At 43.7% G+C, this 13840-nt stretch overlaps 1 protein-coding gene across 1 annotated transcript; it reads left to right on the top strand.

Annotated features, from left to right (window-relative positions):
• Positions 1–228: 228 nt before the first annotated feature.
• LOC129243097 (protein disabled) lies at positions 229–13371 on the top strand. The gene is made up of 10 exons (XM_054880218.1): positions 229–2002; positions 3382–3740; positions 3808–4113; positions 4176–4358; positions 4419–4935; positions 6256–10231; positions 10299–10381; positions 10447–11262; positions 11338–11473; positions 11564–13371. The coding sequence occupies exons 1-10, from the start codon at positions 1873–1875 to the stop codon at positions 12762–12764; spliced, it is 7707 nt and encodes a 2568-aa protein (XP_054736193.1). The 5' UTR covers positions 229–1872; the 3' UTR covers positions 12765–13371.
• The last annotated feature ends 469 nt before the right edge of the window (positions 13372–13840 follow it).

Below are 13840 nucleotides of genomic sequence, written 5' to 3'. Positions count from 1 at the left end.
ATCTGTGAAATGTAGTGAATACCACTTTCCATTTGTCATTTATTTAAGCAACCCAAATATAACTCTGCGTCAAGTATCTGCACATGCAGCACACACACATTCATATGCGCGATTGTATCTGACATTTGCACGCACAAAACAGTATCCAATAGAACATTTTCCTCTCAGATACATTTGTGCAGTGTATTTGTTAGATGCAATTTTCGTATGACAGCCAAGTCTAAGTGAATTTATTTACATTTTAACTGAATCCGCGACAGTGCAAGTTGTAAAGGAAAACAAGTGAAAATTTAAAAGAAATATTGATATCGCAAAAGTGAAAATAATTTAGTTAATATATTAATATCCACATAATGTGTGAAGGAAAAATGTAAATATTGGTCTCGCTGCATTTGCAGTGGATTACTTGAAGATTGGAAAGTAAAGTTGTGGTAGAAATGCGTGATCCATGCCATGTTGGATGAAATCCGTACAGTGAGGCATCCCTACCACAATGCATTGCTTTTAATATAATTATTCTTATTTGATTGCTGATGGAAAAAATACTGCGCATGAAAAATCAATAAACGCAAAGGAGACAATACCGACAGTCACGAAAGGAAATTCAGTGAGCTTCCCTACTGACGAAGCTGTGTTGTCGGTACGAGTTAAATTCGTAGAAATCGGTGTCCAAAAGCAGACGTAGTCACTGACGGTCGCAAAAAGAAAACATTAACAGCAACTATCTATGTGTGGGGAACAAACAACAATAGATACATCGTAGTATATCAACATAGCCGTTGGCTATATACTTCTGAGGCGTGGGTTTTTGTTTGAATACCTTTTTGTTTATATTTGCGCAAAGTATCAGCGCCTCCACTGCGGTTGCCTGTCACTTCGAGACATTATACGCTATTGCCTATGAATAAATGTTATTGCGCCCTACCTACATATAATCCAACGGAAGAAGGCGCTGTGTACGGGACATGCGGTGCACAAGCGATCTACATATTAGTCAGAAACCGTAGAGGCAGAGTTGTGACAGCCGAGCAATTTCGCGCTATTGACCGTATGCAACATCATTAACTCAAAACAAAAAACAGCAGAGGAAGCATCCAGTTCGCCATCACCACCCATATTGCAAATAATTGTTTCTCCCTTTGTTATGTGTTTAAACAAATGAATAGATTATAAAACGAGGTGAAAACTGGTGAGAAGCGCAGCTTTAGCGAATAAGTTAGCCGGTAGTTTGGCGCTACTTCAAGCCAGTGGGGATGGTGCGGAGGCGGATGGTATCAATACTGTTGTTTGTACGCCCGAATTGGCCCCTTCGCCATTACGCATTAACACATATGAATTTAATTAAGCACCGAAATATATAGAGAAATAAAATTAGAGTTCTTTATATTTGGTGAGCATCGACATTACCGCTGAACAATGACCGCAAAATATAACAATAAAGCATTAGCAATTAAAGAAAAATGCGCAACGTACAATAAATGCTAATTTAAAGCTCATGTGTGTATGTATGTATGTATGTAGTCAGGAGCGGCTCACAACAGAACAAATAAAAACAAATAAAACGAAAACATTCCAAATAGAAGCAGTATTTGAGTGAGAATCAGTAGTCAGAAAATAGTATAGACGCGCCTGTCGCAAAGGCTGCAAAGGCCTCTTTTCCCCAGATTAAGCTGTAGTTGATGCACACGACGCCAACTGCGACGCCACTAATACTACATTGAATTTCCATCAAGTAAGCAGATTGCACGCGCGGCATTAGGCAATCACAGCAATCGCATAGCAGAACAAAAAAAAAAAACAAAAAAATTAATTGAATACCTAGCAGTTAGGACAGTGCGCAGGGGTGAGTGCTACGCGGTGTGATCAGCGACTATGGTTAAATCGCTGGTTTCGAAACTATCGGCGGCATCATCAAATTTATCGCTCGCTTCAACGCTCTCCTCGGTCGGTGTTGGTGGTGGCAGCGGGAGCAGTGGTGCGCAGGAGACCAATTACGCAAAACGTTAGCACCTGGTTTCGTAGATAATTTATTTTGTATATATTATTTTATTATTACAGTTGGCTACGATTAAAGATTGAATTATCAGGCAGAGTATAGACAGACTTCCTTATTAATTACCAATTATATTGACGAATTGTATTACAAAATAATGCAGGGCATAAAATAAGAGGCTTAAAATTAAGTAATTCATTCATTGGCCAACATATACAGTTGTTACCGTTGTAATAACATAAAGTCTTATTAAGAAATTTTGGTGGAATGTAGTTTTAGTTATGGAATAGTGGAAAACAGTTTAGTCCTTTGCCGAATACGACTGTTGTGGGGAGGCTCGACTGTTGTGGGAATGGCCCGACTGTTGTGGGGATGCTCATAATGAACCATACCAGGACATAAAAAAAATCGATATTTTTATACATTTTTGGAAAATGTATTTAAGAAATTTCATTTTTGAAGTGACAGAAAAGGTTCAGTATTAGTGTAGGTTGTCACCAGGACTCTTCAAAAATCTTAACCGGTCTAATCCTACATAAAAAAGTCTGAATTCAAAGACCTTTACCATGCAGAAAAAGTGATCTGATAATATCGATAATAGTCAGTTTTCAAGCACAGCAGCAATTGAGAACACCTGCCAATGTAAAAAAAAATTAACTTTCTAAGCTGACATCCAAAAAATTATTTAGTCCAAAATATGCGTACATATCGGGTGTTTTTTTAACTGCGTCATTTGATATGCTATGATTTGACAGCTGTGAAAGCCAAACAGTGTTGACATTTCTGTTCAGTAAGGTTTGTAACGTCGTTATGAATCGTCTGACGCCAGACCAACGCTTCCAAATTGTGGAAATTTGCTTAAAAAAGATCTGTTTGTAAAGTTTATAGACGACTGGGGGCATTATCGATCCGTATTTCTTTCGAAATGAGAAAGGAGCTGTCATTACGGTCAATAGCGAGTGCTATCGCGCCATGCTGACTGCATTTTTGTTTCCAAAAATTAATCAGCTAGACACTGAGGCCGTTTGGTTCCAAGAAGACGGTAAAATTTGCCATACTATACACCGCGCTTAACATTCGATTCATTGCAGTATTCAAGTAACCTTTGACGCCATACAGCCGTATTTATTGGAAAAAGTGGTGAAATATATTACTGATCGATGTAACTCGTAGTCGCAGCAGACATATGCCAGATATTAAAAAATTAATGCCATAAAATTAGCTACCAGATTATATATTAATAAAACATACATTTCAACAATATTTCTGTTTTAACCTACACTACTACTAAATTGAAGTCAAACTCTTAAAAAACACCCATCATATCTATTTAGTTTAGTATTTCTACAACGACAGGAACTTAAATACATGTTTCTTTGATCACACAGATCGCAACGATCCAGGTCGCTTCTTCGGCGATGGCGTACAATTTAAGGCGAAACTTATTGGTATACTCGAAGTGGGCGAGGCACGTGGCGATCGCATGTGTCAGGAGGCACTGCAGGATCTCAAGATGGCCATACGGGCTGCCGGTGAACATAAGCAACGCATAACCATACATGTGACTATCGATGGGCTGCGATTACGCGATGAGAAAACCGGAGACTCGCTATACCACCATCCGGTGCACAAAATTTCCTTCATTGCGCAGGATATGACCGATTCACGTGCATTTGGCTACATATTTGGTTCACCCGATAGCGGACATCGCTTCTTTGGCATAAAGACTGACAAAGCGGCTAGTCAGGTAGCTAATAAGCGAATAAGAGCAAACGTGTTTTTTAATTTATTTTTGATAATTTTCGTATTTGTAGGTTGTGCTGGCAATGCGCGATCTCTTCCAAGTCGTTTTCGAGCTAAAAAAGAAAGAAATCGAATTGGCACGCCAGCAGATACAGTCAAAATCTATACACGAACATCAACTTGCCTCATTATCATCACTAAAATCCTCCGCTGGCGGGGTTGTAACAGGATTGAGCGCCCACAACGATCTCAGTTGCAGCGGTGGAGGCGGTGGTGGCAGCACACTGTCGGTGTTAAGTGGGTTTAGTGGACAAAATCGTGCGTCAGCTTCGAATCGGTTGGGTGTTAATTTAGACAACAAAGGAGCATGCAAAGAGGTTTGGATTGTTTTATTTCACAATTTATTGCAAAAAATAATAGCAATTTATTTTCACTTTAGATGTCCCCTGAATCAGTAGCAGACCTAGTGGATTTGGAGCAAGAGCTGAGCTCTATACAACGAGGCATTACACAAATGGAACGCATCACACCCAATGAGCCGGTGCAACCGCCACTCGGTGGGGTCGCTGGCAAGGCAGCTAACGATGATGATCCATTTGGCGACTCATTTACTAATTTTCCTGTAAACTGTTTATTAATTTCATAGTTGCCTGCGCAATTAACGACGTTACTCTATTTACAGACTTACAATCTTTTGCCTCCGCCCGAATCTGGTCGCTCACGCCATAAACCAATAAATAAAGTAATAGATCCAACAGTAAATCAAACGACAATAGCAACGAGCGTGCCACAAAATGCTACACTTTCTTCGTTACTTTCACCTGCACCGGTATTAAGCAGTTCACCGGGCACTTTGCAGCAAGACGACGACGACAGTTGGCTACATGAACTTGACCAGCAAAACGATGTATTTGATACTTCCAAAGCTGGCACCATGGGCATGGGTGTTAACTTACCGATGGCGCCGCTAGCGCCCAGTGAATCCACTTCGACACCAACGCAACCGTTGAGTGAAAATTCAACGCTAGTCGATGTTGACGTAGGTGCGGCTGCTTCAAGCAATACACACACTCAAGCTAGTGGAACTGTGGCGGTGGCATCAACAGCACCGACTACTGCGGGCATGACGTCGACTTCACCGATACCAATATTGAGTGATGGACCGCCACAGGCGACAGCAGGCAGTGCAGTGAAGTCAGGTAGATTGGAAAATAATGCATTTGAAAACATAATTTCAATGAAGCAACTGGTTTATTTGGTAGCTCCTGTACATTTTTACTGCTGTTTTTGTTTTTTGGAGCAAAGATATTGTGTTGTGTTTTGCATTGTGTTTTTTGCTAACAAGGAAGTGGATTTTTGGCAAGGTTGTTAGAAAATCTGGTTGTCAAATCGAATATGAAATAAGTTTAAAAAAAAATACCAGTCTAACGGTTAGACACGATAGAAGTGAAACCTTCCGTAAAACAAACAGAGAGAATAAGACGAAAGCAGCATTAGGAGCGGGATAATTATAGGTTCATTATAATATTGCCATAAAGTTCATATTTTATTTTCTTCATTTTATTATTATTCATCCTCAATGTTTTCAATTTCAACAAATGATACGAGTGGCTTATGATAGATAAAATATGATACAAATGCTTTGGTTTCGATGTTGTCAACATATCTTTGAAATACCGCGTCAATGGTTGTTTTTGATCGTGTTGTCGATTCAGTGCGATTGTTACACATTTTTAAATTGAATGTTGTATTGAGAACGTCAATTAAAGGAACCGCTGTGTCCAATGCAAAATTTACGTTAAAATCGCCACTTAAAATCATTGGAACTTTATTGTAATCTTTTCTAAGTATCCGCGATACTCACAGACGGCAATGTTTAAGTCTTTTCGCTCTATCGGAAGCGATTGCAGGTCATAAAACGAAATTTTTTCATAAGGGTAGTCGTTTATGGCATCTCATCTCATAGGTACCGTTTAATAAAGTACCATTGGTGGTACACGCCGCCTCATGAAGCAATCTTGTGCGAGCCACCGGTGGTACCCGCCGGCGTGAACGTGTTAAGCAGCATTTGCTGCAGCATATATGCTTTTACAACAACTATTCCTCACACATTTTTGGGTTGATGCTCGAGTGATAATTTTTGACCAAATATAATTTAGGGTTGTTCTGGTAGCGCAGACACACCCATCTGTCATGGAAAATAAAAGGGAATGAAAGTAATTGATATACCAGCTATTTTTGCATGATCACCAGCTGATAAAATTTGTTTGCAAAGATTTTCTAGTTTTGTCAAAGATCCATGCGCACCATGCCACCAAATCTATTTTAGTTACGTTTTGTGTATGTACGCTAATTTATTAATACCCACTTCATAATGCCAATTTGTTTTTTAATTCCGTTTGTTCTTCAATTAAATATGTTTCACCTTTCATTTTCTCTATCCCAAACACATCTTCATATCCTCTCGCACTTGGCTATGGGACAATTTCACTGATTCATAACTTTTTCCCATGTGTTAGATGCTTTTACAGATTTGGATCCATTAGGTACGGGTCGTACACGTCCCTACGTCGATAAGAAATACTTTTTCCAGGAGCTTAAGAATCCACCCAAGAAAGTGCTAAACGACTTGTCTTCAGGTGGTAATGGCACCGTAGATATAACCGCTACAGGTGTTCACTATACAGCCGCCTCGGCAGTGGTCGATGAGTTTCTCAGCAAAGAGGGTCTCTTCGAGGATACGCTAAGCCACATGGATGGCAATAGCGAGGGCTCTCAGCAGTTGCAACAGGCGCAGTCGCATCAGCCACATCCACAGCCACAACCACCACCACTTAACATTACTAACACTACTCGTACATCAGGTATAGCCGGCTTGAAATCAGCCATAAACACTTCTAAAACAGTCTCAATTTCCACGATGTCTGCAACAACAGCAGCAACGACAACAACAACAACTTTACTAATAGGTGTGCTCGCACCATCATGCACAGCTAATATTTGCACCTGCACCATTAGCAGTACCAAATATACGAGCACCGCTTCTAACGTTGTTGTTTCTAGATTAATAAGTACTAACCACCAAGTAGCGTCTAGCAACAATTTACTAACAACCTCCACCTACTCTACTAATTCCACAACAGCTTCTACTTTAAGAATGCATCATTACCAGCCGACTTTATCGTCGGCAACATCTTCGTGCCATTCAACAGCTATACCTACTAATCTACATTTAAATCATTATACTTTAGACTCTACGGCGACAACTGCTGGTTCCGCTGGTGATGTTGTGATGATGCCACGTGACACTGACCCTTTCTCGCCGACGCGAAAGAAGAGCGACCCATTCCAAGAGGGTGGTGACGTTTTTGCTAAATTGGATCCATTCGAGTTTGAATTCAATAGCGGCGAGATGAATCAACGAAGCTCACCATCCACTAGCACCGAAGCGCGTCGTTCAGAGGATGTTTTCAATGGGCCTTTACAAGTCAATTTACCGCCGGAAAGTAATCTTTCTCCAACCTCAGCGCAACCGCTGAACACTGCGGCACAGTGGCGCGCAGACGTTGCGCGCTTGGAGCGACAAATGGGTGAGCCCGTCGCGGCGATGGGTAATGGAACCGTTGGCAACACAGTGCGTTCACGACCAACACCATCCGGGCAATTGTCATCCCTGCCACAACCATCTTCGGTTTTTAAACAACAAACAGCAGATGTGATTTCGAGCATTAGCAATAAGAAAATGCCACATTTGTTTGGACAGGCGCGTTTCTCCAAACGCGACTCCAACAGCATTAACATGTGTCGCCTTCAGGAGAGCGACTCATTGAGTGAGAATGAAGCCGCACCAGAGCCACCACCGCGGCCAGACTTGGCGTTATACGCAGAACCACCACCATTACCGCCTAAAAAGCAGTTCAACGATATTATCATACGTCCGCGTGTGACCTCGGGTAATGCAGTGCCACCCAGCGCGTCTGCGGCGACTAGCCGTTATGAATTTGTCAACACTAATACAAAGACTTTGCGCATCTCCAACGCCGAAGTACCACCGATACCGTTACCCTCACGCCGCGTTAGTCATTCGGATGGCACATATCCTGGACCAGGACGACCACGTAAACCTGGACACACAGATGATGATTACTTAGTGCCCATAAGCGGAGTTGGCAGCATTGGTAGCGCAGCGGCCAGTGATGTGCCCCCGCTCCTGCCACCACCAACACAGATTTCAACGCGCAATCGAGCACAACGCCAGCAATCCCTAGCGAAGTCACAGGATATCTATGAAAATAAAATGGAGATTCTGCAACAACAACAGCAGAAACAACAGCAAGTTCTCACCGATAGCGGCGGCGGCGCACCAACTGCAGTGGTAGCGTCGCTGATACCCGACATTACATTGAGTCAGCTCATGACGTTGAGTCTGGACGAGTTGGCTGCTAAGTTGAGTGTGCCCGTTAGCAAACTGAGCACTATGACCCTGGTAGAGCTTACATCTTATCTCTCGGAATTCATAGAGAAATCAAAACCACAACGTGCTGTTGCTGCCGCGGCTAGTGGCGCAATCGGCCCCGAGCATACGCTGGCAAGCCACATGAGTCCTCGACGAGTGCGTCGCATTGAAATGCAATCTGTTCGGTGTGAGCCATCGCCTACGTTGGCGCAACCACCGGTGTTTAAAGTAAACTTCGACCAGCAGGCAACTTTTGTCGCGAAATTCGACGACACATTCGGTGAAGACTTGCCCACTCGTATAGCTGAGGGCCAAAGCCAAGACACGTTCGCTAACTTCGAGCAGTTCAACGAACCGCCAATCGCGCAACCACCACCACCAAGCGACGCCAGTCACAGCACACCGCTTGTGCCATCCGCCGATCGCTATGCCGTTTTCCGCGAGATAATCGATAAGGAGTTGCAAGAGCAGCAAGAGAATGCAGATCTTATTGGCGAAGTGATCACAGAGATTGAAGATGGCAGCGGCGCTAATTCTCTCACAGCATGCACTGCGGATGCTGGTGGCGCGGCAACTGTAGCAAATGATCTTGGCGTGCACTTTGAAGCAAACTTTGATGATGATGATTTCCTTACGGGGCCTACAACGACCACTACAGCGAGTGCAAAAGTGCAGCCACCAAAAATTGATACGAAAATAACAGAAGTAGTGGCGCAAGCAAAGGATCGTTACGCCGCTCTACGCGACATAATTTTAGTAGAAAACCTCTTCGACAATAAGCCGCCATCAACTTTGCGAGCTTCACAGGAGTTCCCCGAGTTTAGCGATGAATTCAATGAAGATCAAGATCAAGATCTTAAGCATATAATGGATGGACGTGTTAGTAGTAGTGGCCCAGATCGTTTAGGTTTGGTAGACAGTCGTGGCTTACCTGCGGAGCCTTCTTCTTCCGCATTGACTGTCGAAGACGACGACGAAGAAGATGACGGCGGCGGTGAAAGCAGTTTGGACAGCAATGACAAAGACGCCGATGTTCCTGGTAACGGACAAGACAAATATGAAAAACTGTCCACATCCACACAACAACTGGATGGCGAAAAGTCTGATAAGCCCGATATGAATGGCAGCATTCCCGAACGCTCCGCATCCCAACCTTCGCCGAATTTATTAAATGCCAAGCAGGATAGTAAATTCCTCACTGTGACAGGCAGCAGTGGACTTTCGTCTTCCAAGGATGACTTGGAAATAGACGAGCTAATGCAACGTGCCATATCTAATTTGTCGCTAGACTCCCGGGAGCGCATTTCACCCGCGAATTCAGCGACCAATATACCCACAGTTATCGTAACTTCAGGTAACTCCATAGCTTTGCCACGTCCAAATGCCACACTTTCGACGCAAGCACAGTTCAACGACGTAAGCACCTCTCCTATTCCGCTACAGAAGTCGCCAACACCAGGCACTGCGCAGCAACAACAGAAATCACCACTTAGCAAATCGCCACAAGCTTCGCCACTTTTATCACAACTCTCCGCTGTGTCGAACCTAATCGACACCGCTACAAAACAAATTGGCGCTAGTAACGATTCGCAACAGGAAACGGAGGTGAAACATTCGAAAGAGTTTTGGGCGACCTTTGACTCACCTAAGCCAAGCATCGAGAAGGTGGATAAACGCGGCAGAACAGCAGCCAAGCTCACGATAAAAACTTCATCACTACATTTACCACCGCCGCCACCATCGAATACATCTCAAAATGATACAGCGGAGTCGCCATGCTCGTCAGATCCACGTGATGACGGTTGGAGTAAAAGCGGTAATATCGGTCGTCGCTGGACGAAGAAAGAACGTCATCAGACATCATCCTCGTCACGTGATCTCAGCCCATGGGATGATGAGCTGTCTGACTTTCAAAAGCAAAAACGCGTACCAGGTGTAGGGCCCGCAGCACCAACGCCAGGTGCCGTACATGCTTCGGATCGACATGGCTACTATATGCGACATACGCGGCGCCTGAACTCTTGCGATGAAGATTATGAGTGAGTAACAAAGTTATTCTGCAAACGAAATTTACTAATCTATGTTTGTTTCACGCTTATTTGACAGCTATGAAGACGATTTCAGTGCACGACGTGATCATCGAAAACTAAAGCCAGGACTCTCACGCAGCCGAGATAACTTCGATTTAGGTAATCAAATAGCCGCATTGGTTGGTCGAATATCCACCATTTTAACAACTCTTTACTTCTTTCAGAATCTCCTAGTTGGTATCACCACGCACCTCATCATACCTGGTCGCCACAGGAAATCGAACAAGTAGCTGGTATGCGTGCACGCGCCTTTGAACGTAGCGCTTATGAGCGCACAACTTACGGGCCTCCGGTTTACGATAAACGTGGCATTGCACTGCCGCCCAATGCCTCATCGAGCTACGACCGTCGTAGTGGTTACGATAAACGCAGCAAATACTACCGCGACTATGCGCGTCCAAATTACGATTTCGACGAATATGGCGACTCGCCTCACGATCGCTATCGTGATACTGGATGCTTTGAAAAGCTGAAAGTTGGTCGACGAGCCGATTACGAAAATATATACGATGAAGGCCGTTCCCCAATGGGTGGGCTGATCAGCGGCAGTAGTGGTTATAAGTCACGTGGTGGAGATTATCTATATGAACGCGACCGTAAATCTTTCGATCGGGAAAGCGTGGAGTCTTTTGAGAGCGCCACGCGGCGTCGGCGTAGTTTCGGAAGCGGGGATGTGTACGGTAGTATTGAGAGTCACGAAGAGTTCCGCGAACGCTATGGGCCGGAAAAAACGCGCTCGTTGCGGAAAGGCATGAAGCTGCGAACTACTGGCGACATTGAATACGAACAAGATTCTGAAAATGATTTTCATCAGCGGGCGCGCCTCAGTAGCGGTGCAAATGCTGTTGGTGTGACAGATACCCGTAGTCTGCAGCGTCCAAGTCAATTGACGTCAGGTGGAGCAGTTAACACTATGAGCATGGGAGCTGGACAGACGCGTGCACGCAAGAGTAGCGGTTCAAGTCCCTGGGATGGCGAAGGTAAGAATGAGAAGTATGTTTCGCATACGTTATTGGTACTTATTAAAACTTTTTTGTTTAATAAATTCTCGGCAGAACCGTCATTAGCAGGTCAGAAATCTTGGAAGCGCCCATCAAGTGCCGCCGACTCCGAACGACGACTCGCCGAAAGTAGACGGGCTGCGACACTTGGACAGACTCTATCTGGCTCAGATGGTGAAAAGGATCGCAGGTAAGTTATGTCGCATGCATTTATCTAAATATTTCATATGATCCGTGCGACTAATTTAAATTTAATTTTCTACCTATGCTTGTTTTTCAGGTTCCGCAAAAAGCAACGTTCGCGTGGCAAAGAAATTCCATACAGTAGCACTGGCACTGCACCTGGTAGTAGCAGTCGTTACAGTAGCGGCGTTGTCTCGGCAGCACCTCATCCACGTGATAATTACGATTACATCACATATGACGACGATGATGTGGACGACGAGGAAGACTACGTGGATGAAGAGTATGATGAACCGCCTACGGATGAGGACAAGTTTGAACGCTTAAATAGGCGCCGCCATGAGATGCATCAACGCATGATGGAGAGTGATCGTAGACAACATTCCATGGGCAAAGTGCCAATCAGTTCACTCAAATGCAGTGCCCCTACGACTGCTGCCAAGAAATATCCAACGCGAAGTGGCGATTATGATTTCGATGATTACGAGCAGTCGCCCACACCGCGCTCGAATGCCAGCGCAAGCTTAGCAAGCGCAGGCAGCTCCTATCTGGCAACAACCAGTATTGGTGGTGGCGGTTGTGCTACGAAGTTTAGTTTCGATGGCGGTTTTGAATCGGACTTTAATCAGAGCTCGCCGCCACCGGCTCCTGCGGGTACAGCATCCAGTTGCAACTCTACCCCAGCCGCCACCACAGCAAGTGCGTGTGCCACATCAGCTACTAAATCGTCCTTCCGCTTCTCAAATGACTTTTCGGAACGAGAAAAACTGCACAGCTTCGCACAAAATTCCACGAGCGTTAGCAGCTCGCAACAGTTTGATTTGGATGGTACGCAATCGCCAGCTTCGCACACAATGCCGCCAATTATTACACAAAAGTTGCGTTTCGATGATAATGTCAAGGTTTCGCAATTTGACGATGCTGCCTTTGAAGATGATTTCTCAAATGCACAATTCGATTTCGAAAAGGAAGACCAGTGGCATGCTGACTCACTACAAAGCGCTAGCAATGCAGCGCTTATGACGCCTGCTGCAAAAAAACAGAATCTGCGCAATAGTAAACTGCAACAGAGGCAGGAACTTATTAAGAAATCCGAATCGATTAATATATTTGCCAAGAAATCAGAGGATCCATTCGAAGATGATGAGTTTTTTAAGGCACCGAACGAAACGAAATTAGCTAATAACAGTAACAATAATAATAATGGACAACAATCAGCGAAATCGAGTGCAGGGAATGGGAGCGGATTTCAATGCGAGGATGATTTTAATTTCGCCAAATTCGATGAAAACATGTGATTTGATAAATTATTTGCACGAAACGCAAAAACTGAGCATATAATAAAACAACAACAACAAAGTAATAGCAATTTGAAAAGTATTGAAGTTCCAAGTGAATGCAAGGAGGCTATGAAACGAAGTCGTGCTAAAGAACAAAGTGATGAGGATGATGAAGAAAATAATTATGCCGAGATTAATGTGCTCGCCGATCATGATTACTATTATATAACAAATCTAAATGAATACTACTATCAGCATCAGCAAGAACAGCAAAAACAGCAACACACACAAACACAATTGCAACATTCTTATAGTGCGGCACCACTTTGCGCAGCGACAGATGACGTAGGTGAGTGTGGTAGTGGAGTTGTGCCCAAAGGAAACGACTGTCTCACTCAAATACAACGACATCAACAGCAAGAACAACAACAACAATATGAAAGTATTAAGGGGACTTTGTTGAGGAATACGAAAAAATGTCGACGTAAAATCGTATCATTGAATTTTCTAATGAAAAATTTGATTATGTATCGCTTTAAATATGATATTCTATAGGAAGTATGGAGAGGGGCTAAAGAATATAGCATTGACGTTCGTTTAGACCGAGTTGCGACTCCAATTTAAAGTAAGCGTTTTGTTGTTAAAGACTTCCACAGTTATGAGTAGATGCCGAAGGGCTGATGGCTTTTACGGGAAGCTTAGAAATGTGCTATTAGATGTGCCATTTCCCTGCCGATTATTTTAACATTGAGTAGGCTTTAATACACTGCGACCTCTAACGTTGTTGCTATTTTAATAGCATAAAAATTCGTCGTCTGACGCTTTTTAAATGACACCAATTGGCTGGACGAGTGGCTAATGGCAGCCGGTTCTACGTTACCGGAATGACTCGGATTTTTCCCGACCAAGGGCTGCCGCCTCCGTAAACTAGCCCTCTCTAGTGTACTGTACCCCCACCACGAGTGGCTAATGTACAGCCGACAGGCGCGGGAACGTGATCTCTTTGCTCTGTGGTTCTCTGTTTGTGAGCTTTTTGATAAATTTAACAAGTCTTCAGGTTTTTATTCCGTAGCATCAGCGAATCAAAACCACAT

This window comes from Anastrepha obliqua, chromosome 3 (genome assembly GCF_027943255.1).
Source record: "Anastrepha obliqua isolate idAnaObli1 chromosome 3, idAnaObli1_1.0, whole genome shotgun sequence".
NCBI classification, from domain to species: Eukaryota; Metazoa; Arthropoda; class Insecta; order Diptera; family Tephritidae; genus Anastrepha; species Anastrepha obliqua.
The sequence above is the reverse complement of the archived record's forward strand: the minus strand, read 5'-3'. Positions and strand labels throughout refer to the sequence as shown.